This window comes from Rhinopithecus roxellana, chromosome 12 (genome assembly GCF_007565055.1).
Source record: "Rhinopithecus roxellana isolate Shanxi Qingling chromosome 12, ASM756505v1, whole genome shotgun sequence".
Classification (NCBI taxonomy): Eukaryota; Metazoa; Chordata; class Mammalia; order Primates; family Cercopithecidae; genus Rhinopithecus; species Rhinopithecus roxellana.
Window position 1 is genome coordinate 26301899 of NC_044560.1, and position 18529 is coordinate 26320427.

At 55.5% G+C, this 18529-nt stretch overlaps 1 protein-coding gene across 11 annotated transcripts in view; it reads left to right on the forward strand.

The window, feature by feature from the left end:
- ARHGEF10L (Rho guanine nucleotide exchange factor 10 like) overlaps window positions 1–18529 on the forward strand; it is a 182075-nt gene that overhangs the window by 98904 nt on the left and 64642 nt on the right. For 9 of the 11 annotated variants that reach the window (XM_010373032.2, XM_030912690.1, XM_030912689.1 and 6 more), the window contains 7 exons: window positions 2969–3075; window positions 6390–6467; window positions 7517–7696; window positions 8902–9018; window positions 10459–10551; window positions 11834–12007; window positions 16687–16832. In XM_010373032.2, coding sequence (XP_010371334.1) covers window positions 2969–3075; window positions 6390–6467; window positions 7517–7696; window positions 8902–9018; window positions 10459–10551; window positions 11834–12007; window positions 16687–16832 — 895 coding nt within the window. Of the gene's footprint in view, window positions 1–1942; window positions 2153–2968; window positions 3076–6389; window positions 6468–7516; window positions 7697–8901; window positions 9019–10458; window positions 10552–11833; window positions 12008–16686; window positions 16833–18529 lie in introns of those variants that run through there. The other 2 variants (XM_030912696.1, XM_030912698.1) reach the window with 1 other exon arrangement.

The following is an 18529-nucleotide window of genomic DNA, read 5'->3' on the forward strand; positions in this document are numbered from 1 at the left end:
CCAGTGTGCCTCCCCTTCCTCTGGCAGGCGTGGTCTGTCTCTTTTTGGGAGAGCTGGGCCTCTCCCTTCAGCATCCCTTTTGCTTTTGTCACAGCCGTCTTGGCCTCCTGCCCCCTGCGCTGTCTGGCTCACCTGTCCTCATCTTTTTTGTTCCTGTTCCCTCCTTCCTTTATCCATCCACCCATCTCTCCAACCAGCTGACATTTACTGAATCCTACTAAGCGCCACAGCCGGCGCTGCGTGCAGGGACCCAGGATGCATGTATCAGCAGTGCCTCTGGGGCCAGCTGGTGGCATAGCGTGGGAGACAGACACGGACATGGGAAATGACAGGACAGATTGACAAGTGGTCCACTGGGGTGCCCTGGGGGGCATGGAGGAAATGAGGATGGACTTGGGGGATGACAGATCAGGAAGGAGGAGGCACAGGTCACCAGGTGGAGCAGAGTGGGTGCTCTGGGAAGAGGAGCAAGCGGGTGTGCAGAGACCCTGGATGTGGGAAAGTACCAGATGTTCCAGAGATGCTCTTAGTCAGCACCGATTGAGTACTTATTGTGTGCCAGGTGCTCTCCTATGAGCCTGCAGTTCCTCACTTAATCCTCATCCTCACCACACAAGGTGCAGAGAACTCTCACATTCCCACGCAGCAGATGAGGGAATATGCACAGAGAGGTTGTGACAGGGCTGAGGACACACAGGCCTGGAAGGGATAGAGGAGGCCTCAGGTGGCGGGAGTGAGGGCAGGCGTGATAGGTTAGGGTCATGGTCAGTACAGGCTCTGTCAGCCTTGCTGGGCATTTGCCTTTGGTCTTAAGGACGCCAGAAGGTCAGTAGAGGGTTTTACACAGAAGTGTCCCATGGTTAGATTTCATCAATTGGTCATTCATGCGACAAGTTTTATTAAGTATTTACTATGTGCTAGGAACTGTCCTAAAGCCTTGGGACACAGCTGTGAACATGAGTCCTGCCCCTGTTCCCCCGAACCCAGTCTTCAGGTGCCTACCCTCACTCCTGGTTCCCACCAGGCTCTGGTCCATTCCTCCAGAGAATGTCTAGGTCAGGGCCCCTGATGTGTTCCCAGGCATTGGTGAGACAGGGCCAAGTGAGACCAGCCCCTGCTGCTCACCTCACATCTTTGGAGGCAACAGACAAGGAGACGAAGAATCCCAGTACAGTGGGATCACAGCTGGTGGAATTCTGGGGGTGCCAGTTCTCCTTGGAAGGAAGTAGGCTTTGTCTGCTGCCCACCCTCAGCACATGGCCTGGTGCAGTGGAAGGAACACAGGCCTCAAGCCAGGCAGAACTTTGAGAGCCTGTGTCCTCCTGGAAAATGTTGTAGTTTAACCTCCCTGTGCCTCGGTTTCCTCATCCGTACAGTGGCGTGGCTGTCTCTCTTGTAGGGCTGTGGTGAGGATGTCCGAGGTCATACGAGGACAGAGAGAGTCCTATGTAGCAGGCATTATTCTTGGTGGGCAGTCAGACCCTAAGTGGAGGCGTTTGGTGCTAGGATGGCCTCGCGCTGGCTTGCTCAGACCCTGGCTCTGTGGCTTTCTGGCCGTGTCACCTTGCACTTTTTCCCCTCTTGGGGCGGCAGACTGTAAATGGGTTTTCATCTGTAAAATGGGTTGAGCCCCACCCGTGTACTTGGTGCGGTGATAAACCAGGTAGGTGTGTGCAGGCCTGGAAGGGGGGTGCTCAGTGATTGTCCATGTTCCCTCTGCATTTCGGGGAGCACTGACCCTTGATGAGGGAGGGAGCAGGCCAAGTGGCCATTCTAAACTCATTGAGATGGTCCTAAGAAAGGACAGCGTGGCCTGGCCAGCTGGCTGGGAGCTCTTCCTGGGTCACCCTCCCAACCCCAGGCTGGCCAGGGCTCTCCTCAGGCCTCCCCACCCCGCCCATGAGCCCAGCGCCTTCCTGAAGTGACCCTCCCCTGCAGAGGCGATATTAATAGCCGTGGCAGGGCTCGAATCACAGGCCAAGAATGTTACCCAGCAGCTCGTGGGGGAAGAGGAAGCTGCGAGGCCGGCTGGGGTGGGTGCGGAGTGATGCCCGGGGCGTGATGTGGGCCCGGCAGGAGGGCCTGCACCACCCCCACCCCAACGCTGTCATCCGCTGTCCCTCCTCCTCCTCCTCCTCTGTCTCCTGCTCAGGTAAGGGCCTACTGGGGTGTCCCTGCCCCCTCCCACCCCTGGGATCGCTACCGCTTCTTCTTTCCTCCCCAGCTTCCTCACAGCTCCCATTTGCTGCTGCCCACGGCCGCCGCTGGAGTCAGAGCCCCTCAGCAGCTGGGGTCCCGTCTCCCAGCACCTGTACCTTTCTCTGGTGGGGACTGGAACCCTCTCTGGAGCCTCCCTCACTGTCTGACCTCCTCCCACTCTCAGAGGCCTGGGCCTTTGTCCATCTCATTCCGTCCTCCATCTGAGGTCCAGCTCCACTCACAGCCGGGATTGCCTGTCAGGCTCCCATTGAACTTTTTCCCTTTAGCTCTGCATTTTTCATTTAGAAATGAAAATGCCAAACCACGCTGCCCTGTTCTTCTCGGGGCTTATTTTCTTCCCCCTTTTAGACTTCCAGAAGAAAACTATTTTTAGTTCCTAGTGATGGGGACACGGGCGACTGGCCTTCGCCAGGCCAGAGCGGGCGGGCCTGAGCAGGGACAGTGGCTTCTGGCAGCGTGGATGCCGAGAGCCCAGGCCCCGCAGGATGTGGCTTTGGTTTCTGCCTGTTTACCCTCTCGCTCACTCACTCACAATTGTTCACTGATAGACTGTTCCAGGCCCTGGGACGTAGCAGGGAACTCCTGAGAAGGAGCAACCGGGCAGCTGTAACCCCACGGGGCCCCAGGGGCTGCTCGTGCCCTAGGACCTGGGTCCAAGGCTGGTCTAGGGGGGCTCTCAGCTCCTGAGGCCTGAGAAGGGTGTGCTGTCCCTGCCTTAGCTGTGTCATCAGCCCGTCTGACTTTACAGGTGACTCGGAGGAGGAGGATATGGGGCTCCTGGAGGTCAGCGTTTCGGACATCAAGCCCCCAGCCCCAGAGCTGGGCCCCATGCCAGAGGGCCTGAGCCCTCAGCAGGTCTGTGGGGGAGTGGGGCAGGTGGAGGTCTGCAGGGGAAGGGGTGGCTTGGGGCTTCCAGCCTGTTCTCTGGGGCCATGCTGGTCTGGATCTCACAGGGGATGTGATGACTGGGGGCTCTTGGCAGAGCCCAGCTGGGCGGGGGCCTCCTGGGTTCTTTCCTCAGCCTTCCCACTTTCTACCCCTGGGTTCTCTCCTCAGCCATTGCACAGGCTTCCCACTTTCTACCCCTGGGTTCTCTCCTCAGCCATTGCACAGGCTTCCCACTTTCTACCCCTGGGTTCTCTCCTCAGCACAGGGTTAAAAGCTGGGTTTTCCACTTTCTACCCCTGGTTCTCTCCTCAGCCATTGCACAGGGTTTCCACTTTCTACCCCTGGTTCTCTCCTCAGCCATTGCACAGGCTTCCCACTTTCTACCCCTGGTTCTCTCCTCAGCCATTGCACAGGCTTCCCACTTTCTACCCCTGGTTCTCTCCTCAGCCATTGCACAGGCTTCCCACTTTCTACCCCTGGTTCTCTCCTCAGCCATTGCACAGGCTTCCCACTTTCTACCCCATGTGCTCTGTGCTGTTGATTTTAGGGGTGGGCTCCCAGCATCTAGAGTGCTTGCCTCCTCCCACTCCATGGCACGCAGAGCTGTCCTGTTGGCTGTTTCTGACTAAGGTGTCATTTGAAGAATGAGATGGGAAAACAGACTCAGGGGAGGCTGCAGGTGTGTAGGTGCCCGGCCCCTGCCATCTGTCCCCTGGTCCTCACCCTGGGCCTTAGTGCTGCCACGAGCTCACACCAGGAACTGAGGCTCTTTAAGAATGGCTTCCTTGGCCGGGTACGGTGGCTCATGCCTGTAACCCCAACACTTTGGGAGGGTGAGGTGGGTGGATCAACTGAGGTCAGGAATTCGAGACCATCCTGGCCAACATGGTGAAACCCTGTCTCTAATAAAAATACAAAAAAAAAAAAAAAAAAAAAAAAAAAAAAAAAAGATGGGCGTGGTGGTGCATGCTTGTAGTCTCAGCTATTCAGGAGGTTGATGCAGGAGAATCACTTGAACCCAGGAGGCAGAGGTTGCAGTGAGCCGAGATCACGCCACTGCACTCCAGCCTAGCGACAGAGGGAGCGAGACTCCATCTCAAAAAAAAAAAAAAAAAAAAAGGCTTTCTTATTGTAGAGCATCATGCTGAGGCTGGGCGGCTTTGCTCTGGGATCTCAGCCCAGTCACGTTTTCCCTTTGCTATCTGCATTTTGCCAGCTGTGAAACAGGGTGCGAGATCCCTGGTTCCTCTGGCTGTGAGGCCGCTGAGCGGGATGTGTCAGGGCAGATAGCTCAGTGGAAGGGATTTCCCATTTTTTTGGTCAGCAGAAAATCCTGATGCTTGGCCCTTTTTGAAAATCAGGAAGATAGAGCCACCAGGCTCCTGCTGGCAGCAGCTGGCCAGAGCAGAGTTGGGGCAGGCAGCTCCCTTCTCAGGACACTTATTCTCCCATTCATGGCAGTCCACCTGCCTCCCTCATGGATGGTACCTGCCCGGCCCAGCATGGCATTTGAGATGGCGAAGCCCCAGCTATGAGAGCCCGAGAGACCAGACCTGCAGCTCAAAATCCGGGCCTCCCACTCCTGCTCGTGCTGCCCGGGACTCTGTCATCCTGGTGCTGCCCCTGGGCCTTTCCCCTGCAGCCCTATGCAATTTCTGAATCAGGCAATGTCAGTTACTCTGGGCCAGCAGCTGTCAACCAAGGGTGATTTTTGCCCCCCACGAGATATTTGGCAACATCTGAAGACAATTTTGGTTGTCATCACTTGGGTTGCTACTGGCGTCTGGTGGGTAGAGGCCAGAGAAGCTGCTGAACATCCTACAAGGCAGGGGACAGCCCCGCCACAGGGAGTTACACGGCCCCAAATGTCCTTGTGCTCTGTTCTGGGTGCTGCTTGAATACCTGGGAATTGTTGGCAATGGATCGACAATGGGGCAGGGGTCTTGCCATCTGCTGGGACTGTGTGGCCAGGCCATGGTCAGGCCTGGCTGCAGGCAGGGCAGTGGAAGATGGGAGAAGAGCCTGCTGGAGGCAGGAGGAGGCAGCAGAGGGAGCAGGGCAGGAGATCGGGGTTCTAGTGACAGTGGGCTCCTGATGGACACTCAGGACAGCTGTGGGGGTAGAGCGGGGCGTCAGTCACCTCCCAACCTGAGATCGCGAGGGATGGGCTCCCCCTCGGACCCCTCTCACATGTGACACCTATGAGCACTGTCCTAACTGTCCTGTTGTCCCAGGCTGCACAATAGAGCCACCCGGGAAGATTTCAAAATCCTTGGTATCCAGGTTGTACCTCATTCGGAGGACAGTAGAACTTCAGAAGGTCTGGGGTGGGAGCCAGGTGACTGTGTTGGAAAGATCCCCAGCTGAGGGAGGTGTGAGCCACACCACGCTCGATGGGGTGCTGCAGGCTGAGGGGTTGTGGTCCCCTCCGTGGGCCAGGCTTCTGGAGGGATTAGGGTGATGGTGGGAGGGAAAGGAGAAGGGACTGGGGATGTTTAGCCGGAAGCAGAGACCACCCGTGTTGGGGGACAGTACCCCAAGGCCTGTCTTGTGAAAGAGGGCTCAAGGATTTCATTCACAAGTGAAGGGAGCTGAGATTCAGTTCACGATAACGCTAAGACAGAATTTTCTTTTCTTTTTTCTTTTTTTCTGAGATGGAGTCTTGCTCTGTTGCCCAGGCTGGAGTGCAGTGGCACGATCTCGGCTCACTGCAACCTCTGCCTCCCAGGTTCCAGCAATTCTCTTGCCTCAGCCTCCCAAGCAGCTGGGACTATAGGCATGCGCCACCACACCCAGCTGATTTTTGTATTTTTACTAGAGACGGGGTTTTACCATGTCGGCCAGGCTGGTCTTGAACTCCTGACTTCAGGTGATTTGCCCATCTCTGCCTCCCAAAGTGCTGGGATTATAGGCATGAGCCACCTCACCTGGCCTAGAATTTTCTATTAGAGTTGTCCAAAGATGGAGGTGGTCACCTGCCACCATGGAGGAGCGTGGTGATTACCCCATCCCCAGATGTATGTGTGTAGAGGGGCTTTCCCTGGGATGTGCCCTTCCGCCTCCATTCTGCAGCCTGGGCAGTAGGGTATTTCTTTTGGGTTGGCAGGGGCTCTGGAAGGAAGAGCAGCCACCAGGCCCAGTGGTCCCAGGTGGGACTGGGAGGGGATGGGTTTCTCTGTCCTGTAATCATCAGCTCCCCTTCCTGTCACCTGGGCCACAGCAGGCACTGGCCCTGTGCAGCAGGTGTCATGTGCACTGACCATGCTTTTCGGCCCGAGCAGGTGGTCCGGAGGCACATCCTGGGCTCCATCGTGCAGAGCGAAGGCAGCTACGTGGAGTCTCTGAAGCGGATACTACAGGTGCGACTTCAGGGAGTTCTCAAGGGTCTCTGGGGGAGAAGCAGGGAGGGCCCTGGAGGGTTACTTTACATGGAGTGTTTGGGGACTGTGGGCAGTTTTGAGGGGACAGGACCATAAGCCAGCACTGCTTTATGAGGACAGTAGAACCTCCAAATGTAGGCAGCAAGAATTCCTGGTGCCTTGGTGTTCACGGGAGTGACTTCTTTCTGAACAAAATGGGATTCTTTGAAATGACTCCTGGAGAGCTGAGGGCATATACCCCCATTTATGTCTGGAAGGGAGTGTATCCTTCTTGCCACTCTGGGAGCCCCTGGGGCTTGGAGCATGTCTTCCCATCCTCCTGAGATCCTTAGGTGGGAAAATGTGTAGGATGGAGTCCTCCTTCTTGCATCAGGAGGTGCAGGATCGAGTCCTCTTTGTTGCATCAGGAGGCCCAGGGATTGCTGAGTGGATGCTTGCATGAAGTGACTAGTATGTGCCAACCTGAGAATCCCTGAGACAGTGTTTGAATCACTGAGACAGTGACTTTTCTGGGATGCTGTGGGCTACCAGAGTAAGGCCCCCGGGGCAGGGAATTGTTGCTAATGATACCCTTTCTTCCCCTCTCCAGTTTGGATCCTCAGAGAGAGATCCTAGGCATCAGGCAGGTAGAGATGAACATATCACCTGTCTCTGACAAAGCTGATTGGAGAGTGACGCTGGGTGTGGGAGCCAAGGGAGCTTGTGACCTTACCACTCACAGGCTCAGTGACAGGCAGAGCTTTGCCCTCAGGCCGGCCTCCAAGGAGCTCCTTGCCGGCAGATGGCACATAAAAGACCCTCTTCCTCCCACCCAATTTAACACAGAAGCATGGGGGTGTTGTGGGTGGCCAGTGAGGCCAAGATGTTATGTTGATGGAGATCCTTCCAGAAGGACACATGAGTGAGGGATGAGTGCCTCCCGCTGTGCCACAGGAAGGACCATTCATGGCTGGCTGAGTTCTGCATGAAGGCAGGTAGGGAGAGAGGCTGCGGCCTGGCCTATGGCCTCACCCCGCCCTCCCCGGCAGGACTACCGCAACCCCCTGATGGAGATGGAGCCCAAGGCACTGAGTGCCCGCAAGTGCCAGGTGGTGTTCTTCCGCGTGAAGGAGATCCTGCACTGCCACTCCATGTTCCAGATCGCCCTGTCCTCCCGCGTGGCTGAGTGGGATTCCACCGAGAAGATCGGAGACCTCTTCGTGGCCTCGGTAAGTGTCCCCCAAACTTTTCCCCCAGCCCACCAAGATAAAACCACAACCAGTCTGACCCTGGGGCCATGCAGTCCAGTCTCCTGCCTCTGCCTGCTCTCCTTGTTCAAGTCAGTGGGATTAGAGGGTGGCAGGGTCTCTGAATCTTCCGGACCTGATCTAGGGGTGAGTGTGACACCTTGAAGTGGCCAGGATGTCCTTGGATATACCTGGCAGGCCATGGTGCTGCTGAAGCCAGGTGGCTGTCCTGGTTCCTCCCAGGTGGCAGCACCCCCTGGCCTCCCAGTCACTGTGGGCAGCCACCTGGCCGGTTGCACGCTCCCTTACAAAGCACTTGAGGGGTGACAAGCCAGTGTGAAATGCTGTGAAAGACTACAACTTTGGCCCCGAGAGGATGTGCCGCAGTGCTGGGGAAGGGGCACTGGCTCATGATCCGGGGGACCTGGTTCTGGTCCCAGCTCAGTTCTGCAACCTAGGGCAGGTCCAGGGCCCACTCTGGGCCCAGGCTTCCCATCTGTGGAATGAGGGTTGTACTGGATTTCTGGCTTTTCTAGCTGAAGTCTGAGGGTCATGGGGTGAGGGAAGGTCATGTTGGTAGCACTCTGCTTTGATGTGTTTTAGATAATAAGGTTTTGCTAAAAGAAAAAAACTTTTTTTTTTGAAAGCCATAGTGCTCAATAGAGTCACTAAATAGGTCCGATGTTCCAGGTGTATGTCAAGGGGCTCTGGTAAGAGGGTTGGTTGACTCTAGGCCGACTATCCCTCCCTCGGCAACTCAACTCTGGGCACACTGCCTGGTGAGAGGCCAGGAGCACTTTCCTTAAAGGTGGAGGGCAAGGGGCATTTGATTTCATGAATGAATGCAGTAGAATGGGTGTTGCCTCCACCCTCCCTCCACCTGTGGGCTTGAGCTGCTGCACTGGGTATGGAGACCTGGGAGGTGAAGGCCCCCTGGGCTCTCCCATGGCACCACCCCAGCCCACCTGTGACCTCAGGCCAGCCTCTCTACCTCTCTGAGCCCCATGTCCTCACCCCAGTGGGGGTGATGGATTTGCACAGCTCGAGGCACTAAGGGAGCATGGGGTGAGTGCAGGCTACCCTTCCGCTCCCTGGACTGAGGCAGCCTCCCTGGCCCATACTTGCCTCGTTTCCTTCCGCTCCTTGCACTGAGGCGGCCTCCCTGGCCCACATCGGCCTCGTTTCAGTTTTCCAAGTCCATGGTGCTAGATGTGTACAGTGACTACGTGAACAACTTCACCAGCGCCATGTCCATCATCAAGAAGGCCTGCCTCACCAAGCCTGCCTTCCTCGAGTTCCTCAAGGTGGGCCTCCACGGTGGTACCGGGCTTGGTCGGGGTGGGCAGGGAGATTGCTTAGGCGGGAGGGAGGATTCTGGCCCCATAGCTTTGGCCTGGACACCTCCCTTCTTCCTTTTGGGGCAGCCCAGTCCCATGGGACGAAAATCATTCCTTCCTGCCCCTGGGAGGGGGGTAGCCAAGTGTCTATAAGCAGTTGGGATCCTGGAGTTTTGGCAGGGTGGAGGGGAGACCTGTGTCATCTTGCTGACCCTTTGCCTCCTGTGCCCTGGTGAGTGGGTTGGTCTACCTGGCTGGCCCTGTGGCGGGCTGTGGCTCCAGGGTTGCTAAGCTGGTTCCTTTTCCTCATTTATGAAAGAGTGAGAAAATTCCTTAAAGGAGTGTCTTGGGCGTTGCGTGGGAGAGTAAAGGTTAAAGGCTTCGGAAAGCTTCAGAGTTCTCATGTGCAGCTGTGCCCAGGCTCCGCTGTTTTCTCTGGGAGTGTAGTCTGGTGAGTCAGAGCCCCTGCCTGCAGGGAGCCTGCTGGCTGGCAGAGGATGCAGCTGGGCTAGGTGCCAGGAGACGCACACATGTGCAGGCAGCCCAGGTTAGATGCTGCGGCATCGGTGGAGGAACCCACTGTCCCCATCGAAAAGAACAGGGGATCAGGAGGAGCTGCCATCTGACCTGGGCCCTGGCGGGGGATGGTGGGATTGTGCCAGGTAAAGACAGAAGAGAGGCTATATCAGGTGTAAGGATAGTGGGGCAAAGGTCAGAGGCAGGAGGAGAGGGGTGGGAAGGTCTGGATTCTGGGAGCACTGATGCCTGTTGGGGAGTCCCAGGAGAGAAGGCCTGAGTGTGCACACTGAGAGGCAGCTGAGTTCAGTTTGGGCGGTTCTAGACCTCCAGGCTCAGGGCCTAGGATGTAATATTTCAGGCAATGGGGAGCCATTGAAGGATTTTGAGCTGGGGCAGATGGAAGTGGAGGCAGGTGGAGAAACTGTGGGATTGCAGCATATGGGGGCCAGGACCAGGTAACAGGTGTGTGGATGGAGTGGGGGACAGATGCAAGAGACAGGACAGAAGGCCCCCCTGTGCCCCGCCCCTTATCCTAGCCCAAACCTGTCTGCGCTTAGTTTAAGTGGAGGGAATGGTTGCCTTGGCCACTTCTAGAAGTCTGACGTCTTGAGTAAATTGCCGAGTTTCCCAGTTATGCCTTTAGTCCAGAGACCTTAAGATGACTGCTTTAGTCTCCTGAGGGTGCGGGGCCATGCAGGGGCACTGGTGGTGGGAGGGATCCCTGGCTGCGGAACCAGGGACCTCCGTCAGCTCTTCTTGCAAGCCCAGGGATGGGCAGGGTCTTAGGGCCTGGGGAGAGAACCCCAGAATGGGGACAGTGTCTGGACTCTGGGGCACTGGGCCCTCTCTGCAGGGAGTCAGCGAATGACGGAAACTTGTCTCCACCAGCGACGGCAGGTGTGCAGCCCAGACCGTGTCACCCTCTACGGGCTGATGGTCAAGCCCATCCAGAGGTTCCCACAGTTCATCCTCCTGCTTCAGGTACCGCTCCGGATTCTAGCAGCCTCGACCCACAGGGTTTGCCTGTGGACTGGGAGGCGACTCCTGGGGTGGGAGGGAGGAGGTCTGGGCTCTTGTCCACGATCCACAACCCACCCAACCTGCTGTAGGACTCATCTTTCTCCACTTCTAGAGTGACACCGATCATAACTCACAGCTCAGTTGGCACACCCCTCTGTGGGGAACGCCGAGGGACTGCTGGTGGCCTGAGCCTAGGTTGCAGGAAGGGAGTGAAGGCACAGGGAATCCCAGGACCCACGGGGCTCCTGGCATGGAGATGTCCAGTAAACGTGCTGAGCTTGGCCAGTTCAGATTCCAGCTTCAGAACAGGGGATGCCTAAGGGACATTAGCCCCACACAGGGTCCTGGAGAGCCTGGGACACTGTCCCAACCGCTGAGGGTCCTTGGGCAGGGGCTGGTCCTCATCAGGGAGCTGAGAGGGTGGTTACCAGGCTGAGGGGTCTGATGGCATATTCCTCTCCACTCTCAGTGCTGCCAGGCTGTGGGAGTGGGCTCTTATGTAACCATACCATTTATCAATTGGTCAGTGATTGATCTATACATTTATTTACCATCGTAACCATTTCTAAGTGTACAGTTCAGTGCATTCACATTGTTCTGCAACCATCACCACCACCCATGCCAGAACTTTCTCATTATCCGAAACCAAAACTGTGTGCCCATTTAACAACTCCCGATTCTCCCTCCCCACAGCCTCTGGCAACCACCATTCTACCCTGTGTCTCTATGACTCTGACTGCTCTAGGAGAACACGTATATGTGGAATCACACAATGTTTTTCTTTTCTTGACTGGTTTGTTTTCCTTAGCATAAGATCCTCAAGATTCATCTGTGTCCTAGCACGTGTCTGATTTTCCTTCCTTTTCAAGGCTGAATAATATGCCATAGTATGGAGAGACCACATTTTGTTTACCCATTCGTCTGTCGATGGACATTTTTGCTTCCACATTTTGGTGACTGTGGCTAATGATGCTATGAACATGGCTGGACAAATATCTGTTTGAGATCCTGCTTTGAGTTCATTTGAGTCTATTCCTAGAAAGATCCATGCTTTTGTTTTCTTTTTGAGTCATTAGCTGTTTCTTGAGGTCTTGTTCTGCATCGGATGCCATGTGTCCTGGCCTCAGGCCGGGCCCTGTGCAGACCCAGTGTGTGTAGGGGGGTGCATAAGGTGAGGCTTTGCCCCAGGCCGGGGTAGAGTTGGTCATGGGTGGGCTGCTCAGTCTCGGCTCTGGCCCGGCAGGACATGCTGAAGAACACCCCCAGGGGCCACCCCGACAGGCTGTCGCTGCAGCTGGCCCTCACGGAGCTGGAGACGCTGGCCGAGAAGCTGAACGAGCAGAAGCGTCTGGCTGACCAGGTGGCTGAGATCCAGCAGCTGACCAAGAGCGTCAGCGACCGCAGCAGCCTCAATAAGGTGAACCCGGCCTCCCACCTGCCTGCCCTCACCTGCCTGCCCTCACCTGCGCTCCTGCCCGTGCCCCTGACCCACACCACCCACTAGGTGGCAGTGTTCTCTGAGGGAGGGGAGGCCTCGCTCTTCCAGGCCCACAGACGTGACCTTGAGGACTGGATCCTCAGCAGGACCTCCACGTTCATTCCTATTCGTGTTATTTTACGATAAAAGTTCATTTTGCGTATCAGTGTGATTTCCAGTAAAGACTCCAGAAATCAAAGCCTAGTTAAATGAGCAGGCTCTGGAGAGTCAGAATCTGGGTTTAAAAATCCAGATTTTGCCACAGGTGCTTGCTGTGTGCCCTCAAGGGAATCACCCACCCTCTCTGAACCTTACTTGTTCCCTTTGAAACGAGGAGCATTTAATAGCACCGGAGCCCCAGGGCTGCTGCAGTGAAAGAGGGAGCTGGCAAAGCGGCTTCCTGACTGTCCTTAACACAAGAAGAAAGATGAAAAGTCCATACCACTTTTTGGGGTTGCCACTTAGGAACATGCTATTAAAAAAAAAAATTGGGCCGGGTGTGGTGGCTCATACCTGTAATCCCAGCACTTTGGGAGGCCGAGGCAGGCAGATCACCTGAGGTCAGGAGTTCGAGACCAGCCTGGCCAACATGGTGAAACCTTGTCTCTACTAAAAATACAAAAATTAGCCAGGCTTAGTGGCACACGCCTGTAATCCCAGCTACTCGGGAGGCTGAGGTGGGAGAATCACTGGAACTCAGGAGGCAGAGGTTGCAGTGAGCCGAGATTGTGCCACTGCACTCCAGCCTGGGTGACAGAGCAAAATGCTATGTTTGCAAAGTGGGGGGGGGAAGAAAAAAGACTTGCAAATGAGTCCACAGAGGAGCCTGTTTTTAAAGCACAAGGTCACCTCACAGAGTCACCTGTTAGTCACTGGAGTCCCTCTTCTTCCCTCTCAGCATATGACATGAACTGCCTGGTGCTGTGTTGGGGTCTCTGGGAGGTCCCACACCCCGGCCCCCCTGCTCACCTACTGGAGGGTTGAGGAGGGCTGGGATAGTTCAGACTGGGGTGCCCAGGCCCTGGGCACATTGCAGGACTGTTCTTTGGAGAAGAGATACTGTGTGAGGTCATCGGGAGAGGTTCAAATCTTCTGGGGAATAGACTGGGAGCCTCTTGGCTCTGTGGGGTCCTAGAAGCAGAACTAAGGCCTGTGGCTGGCCGTTTCCAGGAGGGAGGTTTCAGCAGCATGGGGAAGACCTTTCTAAGAGTCCAGGAAGGAGTGCCCAGAGGGACGGTGGCCCTTTCCGTGTGCGCTGCACTTTATAGTGTAGAGTGCTAACTTGTATCAGCATCTTTGCTCTCCACCCCATGGCTGTGAAGTGGGGCGGGGACAAGTCCTGTAGGATCCCCTGCAGTGCCGAGCTTCAGGCAACCGGCATCTTCGGACTCTCCTGCTTCGGGCTAAATTCAGGTTGCAGGTTGTGTTGTGGCCCATACAGTATTTTATCCTATTTAATTTAATTTTCATTTTCATTTTATTTTGAAACAGGGCCTCATGCTGTTGCCCACGCTGGAGTACGGTGGTGCAATAATGGCTCACTGCAGCCTTGAGCTCCTGGGCTCAAGTGAGCCTCCTGCCTCAGCCTCTCGAGTAGCTGGGACTACAAGTATGAGTGACCACATCCAGCTAATTAAATTTTTTTTTTTTTTTTTTTGTAGAGATGGGGTCTTACTGTGTTGCCCAGGCTGGTCTCAAACTCATGGGATCAAGTGATCCTCCTGCCTCAGCCTCCCAAAGTGTTGGGATTACAGGCATAAGCCACTGCACCTGGCCCACACAGTATTTTTAAGAACATGGCAGTAGTTGCCAACATTTAAAAATTGGGAGAGATCATATAAAATTCAGACTTGTGGGTCTCCTTGGAGGGTAGGAAGAGCTGGCTCACTGGCCCACCTTCCCACGCAGCACCAGCCCCGAGTGGCAGGTGACCTCTTCCCCTTGGTCCCCACCCACCTTTCCCACTGATGTTACCTGCTGGCCTCTAAGGCATCTGAGTTCACTTTACCTACTCCTGAAGGATTGGGCTGGGGAAGATGAGATGGGCATGAGACAGCCCTCTCCTGGGGATGTCCCCATCCATGTGGCTCAGGTTGGGCATGAGGGGCAGGGTCACTCTCCACCCCCTGGTTCCAGGCAGGACTAACTCAGCCATCCCCCACACAAGCCTCGAGTTTGGAATGTCTCGGGAGAAAAAGCCTTCAGCTCCGCTGAAGCCATGGCAACCCATGCTGGCCTTTGTGCTCAGGAATCTTCTCCTGTCCCCACCTTCAGCTCCGTTTTTGGTGACCAAGATGCTTTCTCTTGCTTTGCGTCATACACCCCTGCAGCCACAGTGGGGAGAGGCCTCTTGGGAGGAGGAAATCAATTCTGTAGTGCTTGGGAAAAGCCATTCTGCCCTCTCCTGTTCTGTGAGGTGGGCCCTGGCTGTTTGATGTTGGGCAAAGGACTGGAGGCTCTAAGCTTCCGTTTCTCCATTTGCCAGGTAAGGGTGGGTTGGACTGTGTGAGATGTTAGGAAGAGTGTGGTGGGGCCTGCACCCTGGGCTTCCCCTTCCAGGGCCCTCCCTGGACAGTCCTGGCCAGTTCTGTGACCTGTTCAGTGATGTCCCTATCACCAACACCCAGGGAGAAGCAGAAATGAAACTGGGTGTAACCCGAAACGGAACCATGCCAGCTGTTTCAAAATAGCCTATGCAGGAGCCTCCAAAGGGGACGTTTGTGCAACATCCTGGTTTTCTTTTTCTTTTTCTTGGTTTTCATCTGCCAAAGGGGCACGGGCTGACTGCCAGAGCCCAGGGGACTTTCCTTTTCCAAGTTTTGGGTCTTGGCACATTTGTCAGCTCTTGGGGTGGGGGGCCCTGCTGTCTTCAGGGTCCAAGTAGTGTTCTCTTGAGTTGGTGTTTGGTTTGCTTATGGAAATAGTGAGGCGGAGCCTGGCCTTAGCAGCCGTGGAGGACCCTGAGTTCTGCATGTTAGGAGCAGTGGGGCCTCGCCTGGCTCCTGTCACGCTGTGCACTAGCTGCTCAATGCAGGGAATGGTGAACATGGCCTGCTCTGTCCTGTGCTGTCAATCAACAGTGGGTGGGTCTCAGCAAGTCACTTTACCCCTGGAATCTCGGTTTCCTCACCTGGGCAATGGGGAGGGCCTCAAGGACCGCTGAGCTGATTCAATGAGATGTGGAATATTGAGTGCCATCCTCAGTGCCTGGCACACACTGGGCATTTGGTCCCACTGGGACTTTTGGTTGTGTGTTGACTTGAGAGAGATGATGCTTTGGAGAACAACAGCATTCTCTCCCGGGGAGGCTCAGCGTGCTCTGTCCTTTCCTCTCCCCGGGATGCCCAGGGGTGATCTGTCTTTTTCTCTGGAGAGGCTGGGGGTGATCTGTCCTTTTCCCAGACAGGATGGGGAAGGAAGGGGAGCGTAATGGTTGTCGTCAGAGTCACGGGTTTTGGGAATGAATTTTGCTGAATATCCTCCCTCCCCCTGAGAAAAAATCCCTGTTAGAAAAAAGACGTTTTCCCAGGGGGTCCCTGGGTGAGTTAGTGGCCCTGACACCAGCAGGGGGGTCTTGACTTCCAGCCTGAGGTTGCCAAACGCCTGCTCCGATGCCTGGGGTGTGAAAGTCTTTGTCCTCAGAAGGTGGTATTATAGAATGGCAGGTCTGTTCCAACTCTGTCATGAGGCCACCTAAGAGGTGAGACAGGCCAAGGCTTTCAACAGGTTGGGGTGCAGGCTGGGCTCCCCTGCACAAGGCCACGCCTGCTCCACCAGAAAGACTATCACAGACAGGAGCTGTCTATGGAGCACACATACAGGGCCGGCCTCTCAGGCCATGACCCGTGCCATTGCACGTGACCCGTGCCTTCACAAGTGACCCGTGCCATCACACGTGACCTGTGCATTCACAAGTGACCCGTGCCATCACACGTGACCTGTGCATTCACATGTGACCCGTGCCATCACACGTGACCTGTGCCATCACACACGGCTGGTGCCCAGAAGGGCGCCATGCTTGCTTCCATGTTCTGCTATGGCCTTCTTGAAATTCATAGTCACTTTGAACAAGAGCCTGTGTTTGCATTTTGCACTGGACCCCAAGAATTGTGTAGCCAGACCTGGTCACATGTTCATTACCTTGTGTGATCTGAGCAGTAGAGGTAATTGCCCCCACTTCGTAGCTGAGTAAACTGAGGCTTGGACATGCGAAGTGACCTGCCCGAGGGCTTCACAGCAGGAGTGGGGACAGGGGCAGAACTACCTCTGTAACTCCAGAGCTGTGTCCCTGGCAGTGGCAATCAAGCAGAATCCCTACAGAGAGGGGCTGGCAATGGCTGGCGCGTCTGAGAAGGGGGCACTGGCTGCTGGGCCCACACGGGTGCTGGTGAATGCTCAGACTCCCCAAGGCCTCCCCAGAGAGGAGACCCCGGCGTGTGGTCCTCTGGTCTTCCTCCCCAGTGCATCTTGTCACCCAGGGATGGAAGGAGTGGCTCCACCTCCTCCGCCTCTCCCAGGCTCAGTCTCCCTTTCTGCACCATGGGAGGATTCTGGGTCTGTGGCGTGGTAAAGCCGCCGGGCCGCGATGCTGATGCTGACCTTCCCTGCCCCTTCTCCAGCTGTTGACCTCAGGGCAGCGGCAGCTGCTCCTGTGTGAGACGTTGACGGAGACCGTGTACGGTGACCGCGGGCAGCTAATTAAGTCCAAGGAGCGTCGGGTCTTCCTGCTCAATGACATGCTTGTCTGTGCCAACATCAACTTCAAGTAAGTGAGCCTGGGTTGGAGGGGGCAAGCACCCCTTCCTAGAGACTCCATCCTGCCCTACTCCAGTCTTTCTGCTGGGCATTGCAGTAAGACCCCACGTGAGCTTGGTTTAGATTTCCAATATTCCTCTCCCATCCCTCTCGCCTGCTCTGCTGCTGGTCCCCAATGCTGGGAAGTACCTGGAGCAGTCATCGGGGGCAGCCCTCAGCCTTGGGCACGCAGCTGTCCATGGTACAGCGTTGTCTGTTCTGGAACTCTGCAGTTGGTGACTAAACAGTGGTTTTGTCCACACTGAAATTCATGAGATTCTTCCTTGTGTCTACCCCACATCCCTGTGGCTTTAACTCAAATCTGTTTTGCTCTGGCCAGATCGCAGAATTTCTCAATGTGAGCCTTTGCCTTTCCCACAGAGCATCATCATCAGCCCAGAGGAGCCTGGTTTCCTGGTTCTGGGCCAGGGGTTGTGGAAATGCCCAGAGCCCGGCTGCTGGGCTGTGCCTGGGAGCCAGAGCCCTGGTGTGGGGTGAGGGCAAGGCTTTAGGTCGGAGCCTGAAGATGTGGCCCGTCAGTTGCTTTAGGCTTCTGGGTATCTTACGTTTTACTCACACAGGGAGCCCAAACCACGGGTGAGACATAGGAGAGATCCAACGTTCTGGGGGCCTGGCTGCCCGAGGCCGCGTGGGCCTGGTGCTGGGTCTTGGGCCCTGCTGTTCTCCAGCCTTCCTGCCCTGCCTGGCTCACCTGCTCGTGTCCCCTGCTTGGTCCTGCAGGGGACCCTCTATCAAATGCTCCCTGAGAACTTCAGCGGTGGTTTTTCTAGCCAGGCTCTTAGGAGAATCTCTGCTCTCAATATTTGACAAGACTTTTATTTTTATTATTTTATTTTTATTTTATTGTTTTTTTTTGAGATGGAGTCTTGCTCTGTCTCCCAGGCTGGAGTGCAATGGCACGATCTCGGTTCACTGCAACCTCCGCCTCCCGGGTTTAAGCGATTCTCCTGCCTCAGCCTCCCGAGTAGCTGGGATTATAGACACCCGCCACCACACCTAGCTTTTTTTTTTTGTTTTTATTTTTTTATTAGAGACGGGGTTTCACCATGTTGGCCAGGCCAGTCTCAAACTCCTGACCTCAGGTGATTGGCCTGCCTCGGCCTCCCAAAGTGCTGGGATTACAGGCGTGAGCCACCGCGCCCCACCTTGACACCACTTTAAAAAGCATCACAGAAGCAATAGTATGGCCACAATCACCGAAATCTAGGAGGGACACAATCACCTCGGTGGACTGTGAATCCCAGCATAGCTCTCGAGCCTCCCAGCTGAGTCAGTTCTAGGCTCTGGACTGAGTCAGCTTGGGCCTTCCTGGGTTTGGCCAGAGTAGGTTTGGGGATTTTCCGTGGTTACCGATCACGAGTCCTGGAAGGGGACAAACAAGGCTGTTTCAGGACCTGCGCACTCATTCACCATCCACCCATTTGTCCACCCGTCTATGAATCCATTGAATGTAGACCGAGACCTGTCCCCCGCCTCCAGGAGCTCAGGGCCCGGTTGCGGACTCGGGCAAGGAAGCCTCTGTCACAGATGGGTCTGGGCAGGGCTTGTGGCTGACCCATTCGTTCATTTACTCACTGACTCACTCAATCAAAGATGGTCATTCTTCAGTCCCATTTATATTCTGGACATCATACAGTGCCGGCGGTA